Source organism: Amia ocellicauda, chromosome 3 (assembly GCF_036373705.1).
Source record: "Amia ocellicauda isolate fAmiCal2 chromosome 3, fAmiCal2.hap1, whole genome shotgun sequence".
Classification (NCBI taxonomy): domain Eukaryota; kingdom Metazoa; phylum Chordata; class Actinopteri; order Amiiformes; family Amiidae; genus Amia; species Amia ocellicauda.
This window is the reverse complement of record NC_089852.1, coordinates 11,966,140-11,988,377: the sequence shown is the minus strand read 5'-3', so window position 1 is coordinate 11,988,377 and position 22,238 is coordinate 11,966,140. Positions and strand designations below refer to the sequence as shown.

Sequence of the window (22,238 nt, the reverse complement as noted above, 5' to 3'; positions counted from 1 at the left end):
CCCTTCAAAGATAATGACACAGTTTCTATCCCAGCTATTTCGCTGCGTTTATTGTTGCCGAGTTTCAGGGACCACGGCCCGTAAAGGAAATAATACACTCCACCTTCAGCATTAGATTGAGGCGCTGGGATCCAAGGAGTGGTCGTGGTGGATACAGCATGACAATAATGCTGTGTAAGTGGGGTGGGGTGCAACTGCAGGCTACTATACTGTTGTGTGAAACATGGAATGAGGTAATGGATAGCAACTGTGCAGGACTATTAACTTCAAATACCTGTCACATCCCAGCTTTTTTGTCCCAATGTATTCTATGCACCAAGAAGGCTTGTGTATCATAAGGGCCCCAGGGGATAGCAAGCTAGCTTTCCCTCATTATATGATATGAAATCACAATGTAATATAATAAAAGCAATCATTATGGTAAATGAAAATGATAGAATAAATAAATAGTAAATAAAAGAACATTAATACTTCTCTGACACTACTACAAATGACAGTTTGAATGCTACTAAAAGAAAAAACAATAACTATGTCAATGGGAACCCTATGTTTACCCCAGAATCCAGTATAATAACCAGCAGCATTTACCAGGAACAGGTGGCGTGGCTGTCTGCTTCTCCGGGACACCTTCATCAGTGTTCCTTCCTTCACAAATACCTGGAAATCGCATTCAGAAGCATTAGCATTGTAAACTTGTACAAATGTATACAAAGAAGAGATATGTAAAATATCCGGCACTGAGGTACATCTAGATAATCTGGGCTGTTCTAAGTCATGTTTTTGGTGAGAATTTCAATAAGTCTGTGGTTCTGATTTGAGTGACTTGCTTCAGATAGACACACAGCAAGAGCCACAAAATACAGATACACAGGAAAAGATTTATGCTCATTTAAGCGGTGGTCTTTATATATGATAACAAGAAGAGGGAATTGGCCAAAAGCTGAGGCTGGGAGGTGGTAAAGAGGAGACATTGATTCAATCAAAGTTGAATACAATAGAGAGTTTTTAAAAATGGAAAGAAAACCCTTCAATTTAAAACAGCTGAAATGTGTTTGGTAATCATAATCCTGATGAAAGTTTACCTTGATAAGATTGTATGGTATTTTCATAGTTTTTTACTCAGGCTAATACCTCTGCCTTTCATAGTTTTCCACACTTTTTCATGGTATACAACCTTACTATACTACACTTTATTGTGCTATTGCCACGGTTTGATGTTTTTAATTGTTAATGTATTTGCACCACACCTTTGTCCAAGGCAACTCACATTCAACAAGAAACTATAAAAAGTGAAATATGAATAAGGTTATATACTTGAATATGTAACACCAGACTTAATTGGGGACAAGGCCAGGTTATTGTTTTAACAATGTGTTTTTGAGAACAATGAGAGTAGACAGCCGACATCCATTTCTGTGGGGGGAAATGTTCATATTTCTTTGAGCTCTTCTCCACAGAACATTTTTAAGGCTGTTTTGTGTAACACATCCTATAGCAAAAAGCACAAAAACTCCCACAAAGAGGTGACTTTTTGAGATGACAAATCAATGGTCCGATAGGTTGACATAAACCATGATTCCCCCACTGCCTTTCTTTTCTTGACTGAACTTTAAATGACAGCCCACAGGAGAGGCCTAGCCAGACCAGGCTCATGGCCGTGTATGCATCATCCTGCATTTAACGTATGTGTTCCAATTTAAAACCTCTTGTCAGGCTCATATTCTCTCAAACAAAAAGGCAGATCATGTACAGTATACACCGATCAGCCATAACATTATGACCACCTGCCTATTGTGTAGGTCCCCCTTTTGCCGCCAAAACAGCCCTGACCCATCGTGGCATGGACTCCACCAGACCTCTGAAGGTGTGCTGTGTTATCTGGCACCAAGACATTAGCAGCAGATCCTTTAAGTCCTGTAAGTTGCAAGGTGGGGCCTCCATGGATCGGACTTGTTTGTCTAGCACATCCCACAGATGCTCGATTGGATTGAGATCTGAGGAATTTGGAGGCCAAGTCAACACCCTGAACTGGTGATTCATCAGACCAGGCCACCTTCTTCCATTGCTCCGTGGTCCAGTTCTGATGCTCATGTGCCCATTGTAGGCGCTTTCGGCAGTGGACAGGGGTCAGCATGGGCACCCTGACTGGTCTGCGGCTAAGCAGCCCCATACGCAACAAACTGTGATGCACTGTGTGTTCTGACACCTTTCTATCAGAACCAGCATTAACTTTTTCAGCAATTTGAGCTACAGTAGCTCATCTGTTGGATCGGACCACACGGGCCAGCCTTCGCTCCCCACGTACATCAATGAGCCTTGGCCGCCCATGACCCAGTCACCGGTACACCGCTTTTCCTTCCTTGGACCACTTTTGATAGGTAATGAACACTGCAGACCAGGAACACCCCACAAGAGCTGCAGTTTTGGAGATGCTCTGACCCAGTCGTCTAGCCATCACAATTTGGCCCTTGTCAAAGTTGCTCAGATCCTTACGCTGAGGACAAAATGTTCACTTGCTGCCTAATATATCCCACCCACTGACAGGTGCCATGATAACGAGATTATCAGTGTTATTCACTTCACCTGTCACTGGTCATAATGTTATGGCTGATCGGTGTATATATACTGTACATGATCTGCCTTTTTGTTTGAGAGTATGAGCCTGACATTTCAAAAACATATTTCTGAATGCAGTTTGCAATTTCTCATTTTGGTTTTCCATTCACCGCCACCAACATTTTTAATTTTTCTTTCTTTAATTTATCAGATGCTGTCAATGGAAAAGGAAGACAAAAAAGGCATTTCATATTTAATTAAAATTAGGTTCTTTACTACCACATTCATTGGATTTTATTGTAGGCTACCGATTATGATTAACTCATGGTCAAAACTAACAAAGTGTAAAGGTAGGCTTCTGGGGAGAAGCTGCTTCTCTACAGCACCTATGGAGTGATTAAGCACTGTCAGCAAATCCTTATAACTGCACCTGCAGAGACGCTGAACAAACAGTGCCTTCCAGGTGAAGCTGACTGGGCCCTTTAAAAGAAAGCCCTCTGCTACACAGGGAAGGGGCTGGAGTATTTTTAATCAGCAGAAATGAAGGCCTGGGAGTGTTTACGGTAAGATCTGTTCAAAACAATGTCCTTATCAGAGAGCACAGTGCTCACCCTTCCTGGTTGAAGCAAGTCCCTTTGGCCTCTCACGCTGTATTCAATATGGACCAGGCGCAGCAAGTTCTCCTGAGGGAGGGAGAGTGAGAGAGAGAGAGAGAGAGAGAGAGAGAGAGTGAAGGAGGAAAGAGAAATGTTATTTGTGTGCAAGAGACAACAACAGAGAAAGGGAGAGCATCTGGAAATTGAGTACAAGTTGGTGTGAGAGAGACAGATAGAAGGAGCTTGTTTATGAGTGGAAGAGACATAGTGAGGAAAATGGTGGCGGGCTGAGGGAGTCTGCAGTGAGAGTAATGTATGCCCACACTGCAGTGTTTGTTATCAAGCACCTGGGGACTTTTAATTACATCATTCCTTTCTGTCCATGGCAGCTATCTACATTCAGCAAGTTAAGGAACTAGGAGTCTGATAAAAGAACTAATCATAGGTTATCTCGTGCATCGTTTAAGCAAAGACAATATTGGTGGCAAAGGTATCATCAAAAATACTTCTTCTCTGAGTCACTAATAAGCCCTTACAATTTCGTTTGTGATTTAGATATATTGTGAGGAAAGAATAAATGCAATCAACATCATTCAGCCCCAGACCACAGTCAACAAATGCAACTACACAGTGGCCAGTTCTAGCCAGCCTTGACTGCCACACTGGGTTTAGTGGGGATCCTGGATGCTAAATGTGGAACAATAGCTAGTTTCTTCAATGCAGGGCAACATGAAAACAAATGACAGGATAGCAAATACTCACCCCTTGCTTCATGCTGTCATTGGCTCGGTCCGCCACTTCGGAGACAATAACCAAGGCAGCTGGCAAAGGAAACGGAGGGAAATAAAGCCGAGCAGGTTAATAAACATGGTTCACAGAGGATGATCGCATTCTGAGAGACACTCCTTAACTGCACTGGAAGACACTCGAGATACACATAGACACACAAGAGGCACTCAGGGCAGTCCAGGAGGTTCATAATGGAGCACCTTGTGCACAGAATGTTTTAATTATCTTTCCGGGTCACTCCATTCTCTGAGAAATATAGAGTCTGTGTGTTTCGAAAGGAGGGTCCCTTGAGCTTCCTGTGATTGTTGCCATTGTATGACATCAGGGAGCAATAGTTTGGAAACAGTTAAGCTTTGATGGCTACAGTAGATGCTGATGCAACGATAAAAGGGAATATGAGCAACAATCTTTAAGTTGCACGCAGCACAATATTACTTTATTACATAAAGAAAACACTGTACCTTGTGTGTATTCGTATTCCGTGGAATCCGGAGAGAGATTGTTTAAGTAATCTGGGAAAAATAGAAGAATGATTATTATTTATTATTTACTTCTTAGCAGACACCCTTATCCAGGGCAACTTACAAAATATAAGGGCACTACAAAGTGCAAGGCATAAAACATAATACAAATTCCAATTCACATAATACAGTGCAATTCAAAGCATAATACATTGTACAAATTCCAATATACACAAGTGTATACAATATGTGAGGTCTTACATCCTGGAATGTAAAAGCTGATGAGTGCAGACAAAATGTTAGGTCACAGTCAAGGGCCAAGGGAAAGGGAGCATAGGGGAAATCAAAATAAACAATACGAATATGGGTGTCTATGGCTTCATAGTTTATTGGAGAGTTATAATGCTGAACAGGCAATGATAAACTGGTTAAAAGTGAATAAATAATTGGAACGGACTAAATTTATGATTATAAAATTCAATAGTCGCTTTTTTAGAACAGTTGTAAGATTGTATTTCAAAAGGCGAACTAAAATTTATATAGGAATTCTTCTGGAAGTCACAAAAAAATTTAAAACTTAATTTCAGTATACATTCTTTCTATTGAATATACTACTGCTGTAGTAGGGACATACAATAAATTATCACAGACTTTATTCTGTATTCTTGCACTTTGTATTGCACTTATATTTTGTAAGTCACCCTGGATAAGGGCATCTGCCAAGAAATAAAAAAATAATAATAATTATAAATTGATTTCACAGGATATAAACAAACATCCACAATGGTACCTGGACATGAACTAGTCTTCCTGGAAAAAGGCTGCTCTGAAACAATCAGATATGAATATCAAGCATGACTATGACATTTAAATAATAAAAAAAAAAATACAAAAATGGACACATCAAGGTTACTGTCAATATCAGTTTCTAAAAGGAGGGAAATGATGATGAGTCTTCAGGGACATACAGAATCATACAGGATGTCCACACACCCAGCCTGCCTTCAGACCGTGGAGACGAGGCAACACACTCACCTGTGAGGAGCATCCTGTACTGCAGGATCCGCACGATGACTCTCAGCAGCTGGTGCTGCACACTGACGCCAACTCTGCCACCGGCCGGGCCCTGAACACCACAACACACAAGGAAACAACAAGAGAAGACATCCGTGTCACTGTGTAGAAATGGGCCAAAGAGAACTGTTGAAATGACAACAAAGAAAACAAAGTTCTCTTCAGTCCTAGAAATCTACTCAGATTCATCAGACAAAAAACACAAAGCACCAATACACAGAAATATTTTTTTTCCCATAACACAAATCGTAATCAGTTCTCTGTGGGAAAATCATTAATACTTTGCCCTAGTGGCACAGGGCTTATGTGTACAAGTAACCAGCTTGTTCTGTTAGCCAAAAGTAGTGCAAAAGTAGCATCAGAGGATGCAATGCTCTGATCCACTGTTTGCACTTTCTGATTAAATCAAATCCAGACAAAACTTCTCCAACCATTGACAGGCCGCACTGCAGAAATCAATCAAAGCTCAAATTGAATCTGACACATCTTCACTCATAGTGTCACGCTGGAGCCCACAGCCATAATTTCTGCACCAATCTGCAATTTTGGACGAAGAGATTATTGAATTATCACATGAGGCAATTACCCACCACCTAGCCATTCTCTCAATGCAATTAAAGACCTCTTCACAATAAGCACAGGTTTATGAAGGATAGATTGCTCCCTCTAGAAACACTTGTTTTATAGTTTAATAATTTGAAGTTGATTTCAGTATAATGTCCTGTGGGCTTTGATAGCTGGCAATAACATGGAGAGAATGGGCTCTAATTATAGGTCTGCTGTTAAAATGGACATCTTAGATAACAGAGTGTCTGTTAAGTTCCATGGGAAGAGTGCCTGTACATTGTGATACCTTAATTAAAGTGTACACTACTATGCTGACGGCAATCATTTAAACAGCACAAGTATCACTAAACAAAGGTATTTTTAACATTTTTTATGGTCTGCCCGGTCATGATTTGTGTCACCATCCATGTTCATAAAGCATTCTCGCCTAAAGAGGAGTCACTCATTTCTTTCTATCTTTCTTATTTGATTTGAAGTAAATCAATCAACAAACATTGCAAATGCCAACAGAATGTCTTACAATGATGCCCTGAAAGATAGATGTGGCCCTTTTTTCCAACTTCATTCAGTTGTTTTGCTACTAGAAAAACAAACAAAATGAACTTTGCAATGGTTTCACTTTCCGACACTTCACTGTAGTTTTACCATGGTATACTACATACAACCTTCATAAGGGTGGTCTACAATTAAACAGTCAGAATAAAATTAAACAATCCTTCACATCAGAGAACTTCAGCTGGTCTTCATTCATCACAACAGCAACTTTCTTAGCATCTTTGTGCCTTCTATTTGAGACCCAGACACTCAGTGTATTGACAGCCAGATTTGTCATGCAAACTGATTATATCTTTACATCCCCCACATTTTGATATAACAGCTTCCGAGAGTATGCAGTGGAAATTGCGATACAAATGACATTCATGCCAGGAGTCGCTTTCACAAGCAGATGCAGATTTTTCAAAAGCTCTTTCATCAGCTCATGGTCGCCCCCAGCACGTGCACATCCTGGAGTCTAGGACCAGGCCAGAGGCACATGCCAGCACTCCGCAGAAGACAGGAAATGGTTAACAAAGCTCCACAGATCAATGCAACATTGAGCAAGGAGCTAAATAGTAGCATGTGCAATATGTTGATTTAATTGGCTCGTTGTAAAGGCAGCAGCATCCCAAATTAGTTTCTGTAAACACCCCCCTCAGCTCTCCTCCATCAGTGTCCTCAATCTGACTCTTCTAAAACACGCTCACATGTGACCCCCCCCCACCCCACCCCCCAAATAACATTCAGGCTGCTTCCCCTAATTCGGCACAGCTCTGTCGCAAAGCCAGTGATGGAGCAACAGCTTGTAATGCAATCAGGGGCAGCCAGCAAACACGTATATAAAACAGCAATGTAAACACAACCGTACATGAACCAGTTGTAATTCCATCAAGAGCTTCTCTTGATATAGGGAAATCTAAGGTTTAGCAGTTTTGCCAGTGCAGCCACAATGGCATGATAAGGGTCCACTACAGTGCTGCTGTATTCTTTAATACTGTGTGAAATACTGATAAAAGGGAAGGACGGGGATGAATTGAAAGTGACTTGAAGGGTATACGACTGGGAAGGGACAGTGACCTTGTGTGGAAAGGCTTGAGACAGAGACATTAAATCTCACCCTCTCCGTCACCCCACTGCACGACTATGGTATTATGGGATTTTAACTGCTTGCTTTCCGCACTAGAATACAAAATAATCAACATTAATTGTTTAGTATGCTTTTTAAACAAAATGCTTCAATGATTAAGGCCTTCAATATTTACCAAAATGCTACATTAGCTACTGGCTTCATTGGAGACTTGACTCCACATATTTTCTAATCAAGGCTGATCTCTTTGGGATTTGGAATTATTTTGAGGGCCATGTTACACACTATCTGAAAACTGAAAATAATAAAAGACAGAAAATGACTGTATGGGCAAAGTAAGGAATAAAAATGTGTTGTACCCATGCTATGCTTAACACTACAGAGCCAGTTGCTTGTATATCAATACACTGGTTTTCTTGGAGCGCCAGTGATTTGCAGTGACCTTTTGCTCCAAATGGCTTTCACAGACAAAGCTATTCTTTTCATGTCTTCTAGGTCACCCAAAGTACTGCAACGAGTACCACTGGCTCTACTTTATTACATTAATCACGGGATGCATCCGACAGTGATGTATGGGAGCCACTTTTGCTTCCTGTGTGTTGTCAAAGTTTACTCCTGTTACACACAGCACTCCCAAACACCACTATCACCAAGGAATAGCTCATATCCTCATAAAAAGAAAGTCAAAAGAAATGACTCTGTATTTATCTCTTAAGATACATATAATGGAAATTACACATTTTCCAGTAAAGTGGCTAATAGGGGAGTAAAACTGATACAAAATCTAAAGTGTTTTTATTGCTTTTAGATTAAGTCGATACCCCTCTACTCAGAAAATGAACGCAAAAAATATATTTATATTGTAAAAATGATAATATATGGACACCCTGGTATTTTTAAATAAATGTGGGGATTGCAGAACATAGTCTAAAAAATCACAAAAGACATGTTGGGTAGGATATTTGTATCGATTAGCTTCACCAATGTTACACTTTCTCTGACAGACTAATTCAGTTCACCTTTGTCTTGAAGAAAGGCATGCATTCTACTGTTATAAAATTAATAGTCAACCTTTTAACAGGTAAAAAAAAAAAAAAAATCTGTGAGAATTGAAAAAATACCCGAAACATATACATTGCAATATTTTGCTTCAACTGTCTTGTATTTTATTATTTATACCTGGGATTTGTTTTTTAATTTAACATCACTTTTACATCTAACACTGACATTTTCAAGATTAGTCTTGAAATCTGTCTCTGACATCTGTATTGTCATAATTTGTAAGAAACCAACATCTTGACATCTTCACAGTAGTCACTTCAGACATCCCAGTCAAACATAAATCTATGCTTCCCAAACCTGGATTTTTGATTTTTAAGACAAATGTTTGAAAGACATTGCTGTTGTAATACTCTCCATATACACTTCAATGTAGGAACACAACCAGCATTTCCAATTCTACAATTCAACTGTATGAGCTGAACAAACACAAACACAATCTTACAGCAGAGATAAAGACTAATAATGATATTTATGTTATATCATAAATAATAATAATAATCTTAATTATAATTATAATGACATATTTCTTAAACTCTATGTGACACAAAAGCATGATTGAGCCCTAATTTCATGGATCACATGATCCAATATGACCCAATTCCAAACAAGTACCACCAAGAACAGTAAAAGCAGTCCCAGTGAAATATAGCAGGCCAAGGCAATACAATAAACAGGAACCTTAAGTAGAGGATTCAGTCTGAATGGTTGCTAGTCCAAAATGCAACACTGACAATGACACTAGGCTCATTAAGCACAGTCCTGGTCTGTGTCTGTTCTCATTTTTCATTTGGCAATAGATAGACTCCATGTTTCTTCTGGCATTTGCGATTCTGTTGGTTCTCAAAAGGTTAAGAGCCAACAACGTGGTCTTGTCTTTTAAATCTGTTTTGGAGCAAGATCTGTAAACCAAAAGAGGCAGAAGTCGTGTTTTTGGCAGTTCTCTTCCTGAAACAAATCCTTTGGACATTTACCTTGCCAATAATTCAGAAATACAAGCAACTGAAGGATGCTTGAGGTTCCACTGGAATGTGGTGCAGACAGAGCCGACAGAGCTATTCCAAAGCACCACCATATAGATTGTAACCAGGAAAGGGCAGAACAGCAAAGCGGATACAAGCTGATGAATGGTAACAGCCTATCAAAGCAGGTGCTTCAGGTGTTTCTGCTTCTTTAAAGAGTTCCCTTCTCTGGGTTCCCTCTTTGACCACAGAAGCTGTGCCACCACCACTGAGAGTGACCCAATTGTTCTGTGGCCTTTCAGATTTCTTTCTTCTTGAAGTTTCTTCTTCAATTTCTGTAACCTGACCTTTCAGAGCCACACAGAGCTAGTCCCAACGCACATCTGCTGATCAGCACACACACAATATGCTCCCCAGATAAAGATCTCTCAATCCTTGCATACATGGGCCTCAAATACTAATCTTTATTGTGGAAAAGTGTCACATCGTCACATAGCCATATTGTGGATTTTAAGCTCACAGCTGATGCAAAAAGGAAATTAATAAATACAGTACTATAAATGTTCACTCATAAATGTCATAAATAATTTAAAAAAGGATAATAAATTCACAGGGTACTTCCCAAGATCCCAGTAAGTCCTAGAGTAAGGCGGTCTCAAGCAGGCACACAGTTGTTTTTCTTTCTTTTTTAAAGGCCTGCACTGCGAAACTAACAGCGACACCTCTGCCCAACGCACTTACCTCGAACTGTTTGACAACCGCGGAGAAGCCAGGAGATTTCTGACAGCTCTCCTGCAGCAGGGCCATGTTCCTGTCATACTGGCTGATGTACGGGGTAAAGATGCTGAACTGCGGCCTCCTGGAGATGATCACATCAGCAATCCTCTGGTATTCCTCCCTGAAGGGACATTAAACCAGACAATGGGCTCTGAATAGAGAGCATCGATGAAAAGAGGCTCACAAATGATCACTGGGTAACTTTGTCATACATCGTGGAATGTCAATAGCAGTTGAGGTAATCTGACATCTTACAATATTAAGTCGTTTCAAGTTTAATCTTGTTGCAGCCATTCAATATTAGATTAATTTCTCAACGGTCAAATTATGTTGTTGTTGTCATTTTATTTGAATTATTGTATTAGTTGGATTTATATAATCTGAACAGAGAAAAACCTTGAACAGTTTATCATGAGGATTCTTATGAAGAAGGCATTTAATCTACAGAGACACAGATTTCAAATTTGAAGGTGAATAATTGGTTTAAGAAAGCAACATTAAAAGCTAGTTTCCTGTGTTACTGTGGTTAAGAGAGCATTAATATAAGAACATAAGAAAGTTTATAATTGAGAGGAAGCTATTCGCCCCATCATGTTCGTTTGGTGTCCATTAATAACTAAGTGATCCAAGGATCCTATCCAGTCTATTTTTAAATGTTCCCAAATTTTCAGCTTCAACCACATCGCTGGGGAGTTTGTTCCAGATTGTGACGACTCTCTGTGTGAATAAGTGTCTTCTGTTTTCCGTCTTGAATGCATTGAAGCCCAATTTCCATATTCACACATATCTAGTTCAGCAATTTAAGGACGAAACAGGGCTACAAGCCACAGTAACTGATTTATTTGGTTCCTATATATTTCTAGTGTAGCTCACATTGTAATGACCATAGTTTGTGTTGAGTAAAAGCGTGACCTGGTATTGGAAGGATGCTGCCTTTAGTTCCAGCTGTCTCAAGTTACTTAATTGAACCAATTATTTGCTACATTGAACAATTGAATAGGTTTTAAGCAGAGAGCTGAAGCAATGCCTGTGACACCAGCTGCCCACAGACAGAGCAGTGGTCCTCTGGATATGGGGGTGTGAGTAGCTGGCTCTGCTTTCATGAGGCCTCACTGACCAGTCAGCGATCCGGGCCTCCAGGGCTGAGAGAATGTCCTGATGGAGCTCATACACCTTGGGCAGCTCACTGAGGATCTCCAGCAGCCTCTCCTCCTCCAGCACCGGCTCGCCCGCCTCATTTACTGCTGTCACCACGGCCTCTCGGAAACCCTGCAGGGGACAAAGAGAGAGATCTATCCGATTATCCGAAAGCATGCAGTCATTTATTTTAGATTTTGGATGAAAAAAAAAGACAAAACTGACACCTAATGTTTGAAGATTATGTTCTTTACACCTGCATGTTTCCACACAATCTCTATTCTCTGAGCTTTACTTGTAAGTTATTTGAAGAAGGCATATTGATCTATGCAAGGCAAGGACTATTTTATTGTCATATTTATGGACAGGGCCTGCATGAAGAAAAGCAACACACAGATGGATTTAGGTGCCTGGGCTTAGAAAAGGTACCGGCATTACACAAAATGATCGTCAGTGATATTGTAAATTGCTTTAACAAAATCAGTGTTTAGATATTATATGCACAAAGTGAGAACAGTTAAGGCTACCTCATTTATAACTGAAAGTTGAAAGAAACAAACTTAAAATTTCAAGATGTAGATATTCTGGCATTATACACTAATGACTGTCTTCATAATTGTCACTGTTTACATCCTGGTGGATTTGCAGTCACTTTCTAAGATGACAGCTTGCTTCGGTGCAGGGACTGTGTGCTCTGGCTGCCGTCTGTGTCTGATATCAAGTTCAGCTGGTGCAGAAATGTCTCTTTCTGTATCAGGATGCGAAAACAATACTGGCGGTTGTTTTTTTTTTTTCTCCAGAAACTGTAAGAAATTCCAGACTGACAACAACTGAGAGGACACTGACCATGCACAAATGCAAGTTGAAATACTGCATTTGACAGATAACTTCACAGTCACAGTTGTCACAGTGTGAAGATAAACTACAGGCAGCTGAAGCGATTTCAATGTGTTACTGGCATGTGGAGATACAGTCCATCAACCGAGTTAAGGGAAACACCAGCAAAAGCTATTGAAGGACTACAGGAGAAAAAGAAAATCACTAGAAAAAAAAAGAAAAACAGACAGAAAGAAAACAAGAAAGAAAGAATGAAAGTGATCCACCCATTGCATTCTTTCCAAGTTCATGTCTGGTGAGTGTCTGCTGAATCAATCACACTGGTAACTGGTCTTCCTTCCCCCTCGCACCCTCTGAACCGCATGAAGGTGGTCCGTCAGGAAGCCCAGACTCGTAAACACAGAGGGCATTCCAGTGCACTGCATGGAAAGGGCTCCTCAGACCGCCGAGAGGCTCCACTCACACACACCCACAGCCCCAGCCTCCCTTCCTCAGATCCCATCAATCTGCATGACCTGCTCAGCACCCTGGCTCTGACCCAGGAGTGTGGGAGGAAACCACTGCAGGCCATTCCAACACCACCACCATCACAAATCTGTGCTCGTGTTCGAGGGACACTTTACTGAGCCTTATGTCATTCCTTTACGCACAAATTTGACTCAAGTTTGATTTTTGTAGTTCAGACCTGTGTCCAGGTTTTCCACAAGAACAGCATTGCAATTGTGGTTGTGAAAGGCCTACCCTTTCACTTCCATACTGCCTGTAAATTAAACCACTGCATGCATTTATCCCAAGTGTTACCAGTTGGTATGTGATGACTGAATTACTGTTGTGTCAGAAAGAGCTACTCAGTTATCTGGTAGAGTTAAATGTAAATGTACAGCAACACACTTGCTCTGTCAAGCTTTCCAAATTCAAAATAGAAGGAAGGAAGGCAAGGTGAATTAGTGTTAATTTAATGTTGCTGATGCCAGTCTGAAAATTGCTTTTCCAGATAATTTAACTTTAAAACAATGGTCTTGTAACACAAACCTGACTCATACCTGTCTGCCTAAAATTGTCCAAGTAACACAAGAAGATGTTACTTCACCCAAAAGTAGACATTTAGCGCTGACAATTTTAAACACATACAGATGTATCCACTAACAACTTGTCCTAGTATTGACAGTGTCAGTAATAAATAATATTTTGTATAAAAAAGCAAGCCCTCCAGATTCATGGAAAAAATAAAAAATAAAAAGTTGTGTCCAGTATGTTTTGGAGAAACACCCACTGAAAAGCAGAACTTGACTTCCCATTTGGGAATGGGTGGAAAGTCTTTGTATTTTGTTATTTTATATTAAACAATAGAACAATGGCGAGCGTGTTTGCTTCGAAATATCTCCAGTGGTGGTCCTTTCTATTCGTGCGAGAGTTAGTTTTCAAAGCCGGAACGGTCTGCTCCTTCCATTCCTGTGAAGCTGGATTTGTATTCCAGACATTCGAGGTGTCACCGAATACCGGTTAAAGAAGGGTACACATACAGGCCACTTATAAAAGAGAAGAGAAAAATGGCATCCTGGAGAATTTGCTCTAGACCAGTATGTGCTACATCTGGTGGTTTCGTTTCACTGTGGAATAAATGACAAATCGAGTGCCTGAGATGATGGATGGTAACGCTGAATCAGACAAGCTTGTCTCCCATATGGAGGCATCTCCGCTTCTGAGAGAATCCGTGCACAGACACGCCAGCTCTCCTGTCCGAGCGATGGAGGCTGAGGACAGGACTGGCCTTGTGGGTGGCCGTCTGTCCGTCAGTCCGTCTCACCCTACAAATTCTTACTATGTGTCTCCTGTCCAGGAAGCCCCTGGTGTTAGCTCAGCGGTGGAGTTGATGTGAAAGTCATTAATAAACAACAGGTTCAATAGGCCCAGATGAGCAGCGGGGATGGTGACATCATGTCTTTTAGCAGATGTGCACTTTCTTTCACTTCCTTTTGTTTTTATTCTCACACAGATGGTTTCTCCTGACCTCTGTGTCTAGTCTTTCACACACTAAAAAAAAACAACAACAAGTAGGGCAGTTCTCACAAACAGAGGAGGCTTAATGAAACCTTGTATACTGTCCCAAAATGAATATCTGCTTTTGCACTTGCCTTCCAAATCACAGCTTGTTTCAACACCTCAACAGACAAGGGTTGTGAAACATTGGTAATACTTAGGTCAAACAATCCAGCTGTCTTTGGCCCTGTTCTTTGTTTCTACTCCCATACTACGATCATTTCATGAATCCACCAATAACATTCTTATGTCTCCATCTGCCAAACTCCTTAATCCACACTGTTAATTTTTTCTACTATCAGAATCTTAATTCATGTAAACTCTGTACAGTATTAGGCTATATTGTATCAGCTTGCAGCACATGCTGACCAAAGACAGGTAATAGTTTGAAATTAAGAGACACCAGATTGTAATACAACCCTGAGCAGCTTTAAGCACAGTACAAACCTTGAAGAGGATTTAAACAACTACAGGACATATGGGAATGCATTCTGAATTACCAAATGTATATCAATTCAATCACTTCCACAATGTCTCAGACTTCTTCATTTAAAAAATACACGATACATGTTCTACTACTGGTTGTATGTCATTAAACTCTTTTTAACTGCTGCTGGCATTCAAAAATCACTTGCCATTGACTGAAATCAATGGCATTTCTATCAGTATTTGAACATTAGTTGTGCATTTACTGAACTTTTTTTTTTCAGGGCAAATATCACCACCTGGTATATTTCAGAAAGAACGTTTGTCACTCTGAACTAATTGAGAAGAAATACAGTATATTAAGCTATCAGTCTGGGTATAGCTTATTGTTCATCCTGTCAGCCAATTGGGTCAGCTTTGTAGACCTTTTGACATTCACCTAATGAAAATTAATAGTGAGCTCTACTTATCACAAAGGCTCTCTCCAGCCCTACACATCCACGCAGGTGGCTATCTCTTCTCTCTGAAATTTCAGCTGGTTGAAAATGTCCCCCAGCTTTAACTAGCAGGAGTCTTTGGGAAAGCTCTTGTGTTTGACCGGAGTACAATTTCTATGTTAGTTTTCACAGAAAATAAACTCTATCCTCCTTCTTGTGCAAATTTGCCAACTGAGGTCCAACCGAGCCACTTCATATGTCAGCACAGCATGAGAAAAGAGATATGATTTTTCTGTACTGTGCTGCTTTTCAAACATTTGCTCATGCCAAGGCCATGAGGCAAAGATGATTTTGCATGATGTCCTGAGGCTAGCTTAATTAATTAATTAACACCAATTGCAAAGCTAAATCATACACTCATACAGGCTTTTGGAAATATGTGACACAAAAAAATGGGAACTGACCACTGAACCCACGTTGTGTCTGAGTGTTGGGAGAATCCTTGGAAAGTCTTATTCCACGTGACTTAGCATTTGTTACACTGAGGAGAGATCACAAGGCTCTCAGATTTGGCATTCAAACTGCATCAGCAGTAAGACAAAATGAAGGGCCTCTCTCACACCATTAGCCCCCTCACTACACAAAAACCCTGCCAGCAACAAAGAAACCCAGCCGCAAAGAGTACACACTGCAGATCATTACTAAATTAAGAATAATTACCAAACAACAGGTTTACAATGTTCATTAGTGAGACTCCGAAGATGCATCAAACAAAACTAATTAGGAAAGATGAGAATAACACCTTTATGTTGGGAGTTGTTGCCTTGGGCTTAACAAAACATGCATCTGTATGAAGCTTAAGCATGTAGGCAACTAAAAATAAAACAATATAAATCAACAGCAACTCCCTTACATCAGCATAGTTGTACAGTATATGCATTGTTAGAATGGCTGATTGTGATTCAGATGGTTACATTTTGTTTTATATATTTTGTACTTGCAACAAATACAGATTTCAATTGATGTTTTCTAAGCTGAAATGTTTAATTCCACTGGTTGGATACAGACACCTCCAGTGAGGGGATCCTGAAAAGACCCTAGGTAAGAGTTTAACTTTGGGCTGGTTAATCCATGATTTAGAAGGATTTGCAGTACCCTCCTTGACATTCTCTATACAATTATAGGTCATCAGATCTGAGGGTATGGCAAGGGATATTGACATTGCCACATAAAGGTTAAACAAATATAAAGGAGTGCTCATGTTCTGTATAATTTTGTGATCAACTCCTTAAGGCCTTCTTCGTCATAGTAAGGAAATTTCCCCTGCTGAACAAACACTGATAAAGCTGTACCATGCCAGGGGCAGGGCTTTGCTTCTGTTAGACAAAGTTCCCTGGAAAGAATCCCCAGAACAAGCTAAATAATGATGCATGGCACACTACATCACTGATGACATTACACAGCACAAGTTGGCTATTACTGAGTGGCTGAGTTTTAGACAATGCCCTCTGTAATTACCTCCAGTCATCGGCGGTGTGGGAGTATGAAAATACCAGCTGACGGGCAATCTGTCAAAGAAGTTAACTTCCCTCGAATATTTTTGGCGGTATCACCTTCTATTGTACTATTGAACACCATCTCAAGATCCGTCTTTTAATAGGACATAGTCAGACTACAGTACATTTGTGCATAATTAACAAGTTTTTGCTTGTTAATACATGGAGTTAACAAACTAAACACAAATTACAAGGCTGTTTAATGTTCAGGCATTTCTAGGTTATATCTTTACAGGGGGCTTAAACATTTATGAGAACTGTTGCAGTATAAACCCACAAACAAGAAACACTAATCAGGCACCCATGAATGAAAAGAGAATTCAAAAAGTACCCTAATGAGTGCAGAGAGATTGTTTTTGCTTAAGAATAACATTAATTAATAATTTTAATGAAGACAGCTGCCAATAGGAGTCTTGTTGAACAAAGCAAGAACCTGGTTCTGCAGGTCTGGGCTGCTACATGACAGCAACTTTAATCAATAAGCCAGGAACAAAAACAGAAGGATGAGTGAATAAATAAGATTCATGTGTCAAAATCTACAGTGCAGACAGAAAGGGATTCCATTCCAATACTGTAATGCCAAGAACAGAGGAGCAAATTGAGAGGTTCTGAAAACTCACTATTATCCAGGACCTTCCTTGTCTGTGTTGCATCAGCAGTTTACAGTAACACATTGTCCAATTTTACATTCCATAGATAACATGTATACTTATTTTTTTACAGTGAATGGTATATGTGTTGATTTACCCCAAGAATTGTCTAACCACACATGAGAAAATGTAAGGCATTAGCGAATGCAAATCCTTGAACTATCATCAAGCAACAGAGACAATAACATGCTTCTTAGTGGACCACGTACAGTGTTACTGAAACTGCAGCTGCATTTCAGCCAATCTCTGAATGAATGTGCTCAGACAAAAGAATGAGTAGGTCTGTCGCTTAGCAGAGGATGAGACCCGTCGGACAGTGTCCTGCCTGAGAATGGGTCGTGACCGGGTCAGGGCAGCCAAGCCCAGGCCGCTCTCCTGACACAGAGCACAAGGAGTCAGATTGATAGACCCGAGGATGTGTCAGTCAGTACAGGAAAAACTGCCAGGCAGACCCGTCACATGTAATCGCCTCCGATTGTGCCCTGCAGTCGTTTTCTAATGTTATCTTGCCAGTTAGAGAATGTTGCAATTACTTTATAGAGTAAAGAGACATTTAGAAAGCAAAAGCAAAAACAAAAAAAACAATAACAGTCAAATAATTTCAAGATACTTCGGGGTACTTAGTTTTGGTCAATCACATCAAGGCAATGAAAATCTATCCCTGAATTATGAAAAAATGCTGCAAAGTAAGAATGCTTTCAAAAATAGACATATTAATAGATTATATTTATCAATTAACAAAATGCAAAGTGAGTGAACAGAAGAAAAATCTACATCAAATCCATATTTGGTGTGACCACCCTTTGCCTTCTTCTAGGTACACTTGCACAAAGTCAGGGATTTTATAGGCATACAGTCAGGTGTATGATTAAACAATTAATTATAGCAAACAGGTGCTAACGATCATCAATACAATATGTAGGTTGAAACACAATCATTAACAGAAACAGAAACAGCTGTGTAGGAGGAATAAAACTGCGTGAGGAACAGCCAAACTCAGATAACACGGTGAGGTTGCTGAAGACAGTTTACTGTCAAAAGTCATACACCATGGCAAGACTGAGCACAGCAACAAGACACAAGGTAGTTATACGGCATCAACAAGGTCTCTCCCAGGCAGAAATTTCAAGGCAGACTGGGGTTTCCAGATGTGCCGTCCAAGCTCTTTGGAAGAAGCACAAAGAAACGGGCAACGTTGAGGACCATAGACGCAGTGGTCGGCCAAGGAAACTTACTGCAGCAGATGAAAGACGCATCATGCTTACTTCCCTTCACAATCGGAAGATGTTCAGCAGTGCCATCAGCTCAGAATTGGCAGAAAACAGTGGGATCTACTGTCCGGAGAAGTCTGGTCAGAAGTGGCCTTCATGGAAGACTTGCAGCCAAAAAGCCATACCTCCGACTAGGGCCCGACCGATATATCGGTGCAACATTGTGAATTGCAATGTTGAAAAGTTCATGAAATATTGGCTATATAATTTACTATTCCCTATCAATAATATAACTGAGAGTCACGAAAGAGTGACGGATAGCAAGGCAAATTGGTAGTTTAACCCTTTGAGTAGATGTCCCACCTGCCAGCTCTTTCCAGATGGACACTTCTCATTTCGATCGATTTCGAGCAGTATCAGTTGTTATAGTGCATTGAGAAAGTTTACAAACCATTCGACCCATCAAACAGTGAGACTTATTTATTTTCCAGATTACCATAAAATCCTTCGTCAGACTTCAGACAAAAAATAAATACATGTTTATGTGGATTTACGGTAGCTATTATTTGTATTTACCACCGTATAGGTTTTTAAAACTTTTAATTTTCCACTGGTAGCTAAAGTGATTCTCATGCACTTTCTTTTGGTGAGAAAAAAGAGAAACACAGGGCTTATAAACCATTAAAAATGTTGTTCTAAAACACTTAAAAACTAATAGAAAGTATTTTGAAAGTTGTGCTGCATTTGAGTATCCATGGTTTCCGTTAGTTCTTTAGAAATGTTGGCCCATATTGATAGGACAGCATCTTGCAGTTGATGGAGATTTGTGGGATGCACATCCAGGGCACGAAGCTCCCGTTCCACCACATCCCAAAGATGCTCTATTGGGTTGAGATCTGGTGACTGTGGGGGCCAGTTTAGTACAGTGAACTCATTGTCATGTTCAAGAAACCAATTTGAAATGATTCGACCTTTGTGACATGGTGCATTATCCTGCTGGAAGTAGCCATCAGAGGATGGGTACATGGCGGTCATAAAGGGATGGACATGGTCAGAAACAATGCTCAGGTAGGCCGTGGCATTTAAACGATGCCCAATTGGCACTAAGGGGCCTAAAGTGTGCCAAGAAAACATCCCCCACACCATTACACCACCACCACCAGCCTGCAGAGTGGTAACAAGGCATGATGGATCCATGTTCTCATTCTGTTTACGCCAAATTCTGACTCTACCATCTGAATGTCTCAACACAAACCGAGACTCATCAGACCAGGCAACATTTTTCCAGTCTTCAACTGTCCAATTTTGGTGAGCTTGTGCAAATTGTAGCCTCTTTTTCCTATTTGTAGTGGAGAGGAGTGGTACCCGGTGGGGTCTTCTGCTGTTGTAGCCCATCCGCCTCAAGGTTGTACGTGTTGTGGCTTCACAAATGCTTTGCTGCATACCTCGGTTGTAACGAGTGGTTATTTCAGTCAAAGTTGCTCTTCTATCAGCTTGAATCAGTCGGCCCATTCTCCTCTGACCTCTAGCATCAACAAGGCATTTTCGCCCACAGGACTGCCGCATACTGGATGTTTTTCCCTTTTCACACCATTCTTTGTAAACCCTAGAAATGGTTGTGCGTGAAAATCCAAGTAACTGAGCAGATTGTGAAATACTCAGACCGGCCCGTCTGGCACCAACAACCATGCCACGCTCAAAATTGCTTAAATCACCTTTCTTTCCCATTCATTCAGTTTGGAGTCCAGGAGATTGTCTTGACCAGGACCACACCCCTAAATGCATTGAAGCAACTGCCATGTGATTGGTTGGTTAGATAATTGCATTAATGAGAAATTGAACAGGTGTTCCTAATAATCCTTTAGGTGAGTGTATATATACCGTATATTATGGCTTTGAAGCACATTTCTATTGACAAATAAATTAAACCACTTTTCAAAAAAACATTAGGAACTTATTAAAGTAAATCTTAGCTGATGACTGAGGTTTGTTGACTGGACATCACATTTTCCACTCGAATACTGTCTTATAAGTATTATACAGCACCCTGGACAAGGACGTCTGCGAAGAAATAAATACTATACACGCATGCGTGTAACCTGACTGCTGGGCTCTTGTCAGCAGTAGCTGGGCTCACAGAGGGCGCTTCTGGATTGGCTAGATAGTCGTAAAGTCAGTCTGTGATTGGGTAAAAACAAAAAATCTAGCCATAGTAACGTCCTTGCCATTGGTCAATACCCCGCGCATTGCATTTCAAAAGCCAAGAAAGACGCGATGTAAACAAACCGCACGTGGTTCTTTTCAGCCGAATCTCACAAATCGTTTCCCCATTAATTAATACTTAATACATGCACAATTCGTTTTCACAGGGTTATTATAATCGTAAGAGACTTACCTTTTTAATTGTATAATACTTTACTTCAGACTGGGATTTATTTTTATATAAGGTCCGAAAGGAAATGATGTCAGCCAGCCTCAACTAGGGATGAGACCGAAACAAGTGACTATTCGTTAACGATGGCTACTATCGACAAGAGAATCCAACATTAAATGGATTTTTTTAAAAAAAGATTTAGATTTTATGTAAAGTCTGTGCTCTCTATGTAGCGGTAATGAAGATTGACGGGAGGTGGGACTAGAACTAGAACATAACTTAATAATGGTCCCGTTCGCGTAACGCAGGTCTGTGCAGATCTGTGCGGCTCCACCAATGGGATCGGTGGAATTCTGCTGATCTGCGCATATCTGAGGAAATCTGCGCTACAAGAACGAGAAGAGAAGTTCTGCATGGAAATACTTTGACGAAGTAAATGAAAACACTGTTAACTGTATAATATGTGCAGTGCAATTAAACTACCACAAATCTACAGCTGGTATGTTAACCACCTACAAGCCAAACACCCTTCTGTGATGCCTAGCAATGACAGGAAAGAGGAGCAACAAACACATTATTATTATTAAGCTACACACACAGCCAGCTATTGCTATTTATTTATTATTCACTGGAACTGCAGCGCCCTGTACCTCTTGAGTGGTGGAGCCAAAACAGTGGCCGCTTTAAGGGACTGTCTCTACTGGCAAGGAGATTCCTCTGCTCCCCACCTTCCTCAGTCCCAAGTCAGAGGGTTTTCAGTACTGTTGGGAACATTTATGAGGAGAGACGGAGCTTTCTTTCTGGAGAAAATGCAGAGAAGCTGTGCTTTCTGCCCTATAACCTGCCACTGCTGAATTGGCAGTATTGAGGATTGAGGAGAACCTGTTTCTATTTATGTGTGAAATTGATCATATAACGTGTTCTATGTTCTAATTTTAAACCATGCAAGTTTTCCTTTATATTACATTCTAATTTATATAATTTATTTTTGCAATGTTTGATTTTGTGGTTATTTATGGTAAGTCATGTTAATAAAGTTCCGTTTATTGTTCAAATGTAAAAATCCTGCCTTCAGTGCATATCTTTGTCTCTTTGAGAGCAAAAT

The 22,238-nt window shown here is 40.3% G+C and overlaps 1 protein-coding gene across 2 annotated transcripts in view; it reads right to left on the bottom strand.

Annotated features, from left to right (window-relative positions):
* fgd5b (FYVE, RhoGEF and PH domain containing 5b) overlaps nt 1–22,238 on the bottom strand; it is a 68,285-nt gene that overhangs the window by 14,226 nt on the left and 31,821 nt on the right. For both annotated transcript variants that reach the window (XM_066698164.1, XM_066698165.1), the window contains exons 6-12: nt 11,583–11,734; nt 10,430–10,586; nt 5,438–5,528; nt 4,403–4,453; nt 3,915–3,973; nt 3,168–3,239; nt 589–657 (exon numbers count right to left, since the gene is read on the bottom strand). In XM_066698164.1, the coding sequence (XP_066554261.1) occupies nt 589–657; nt 3,168–3,239; nt 3,915–3,973; nt 4,403–4,453; nt 5,438–5,528; nt 10,430–10,586; nt 11,583–11,734 (651 nt within the window). The remainder of the gene's footprint in view (nt 1–588; nt 658–3,167; nt 3,240–3,914; nt 3,974–4,402; nt 4,454–5,437; nt 5,529–10,429; nt 10,587–11,582; nt 11,735–22,238) is intronic.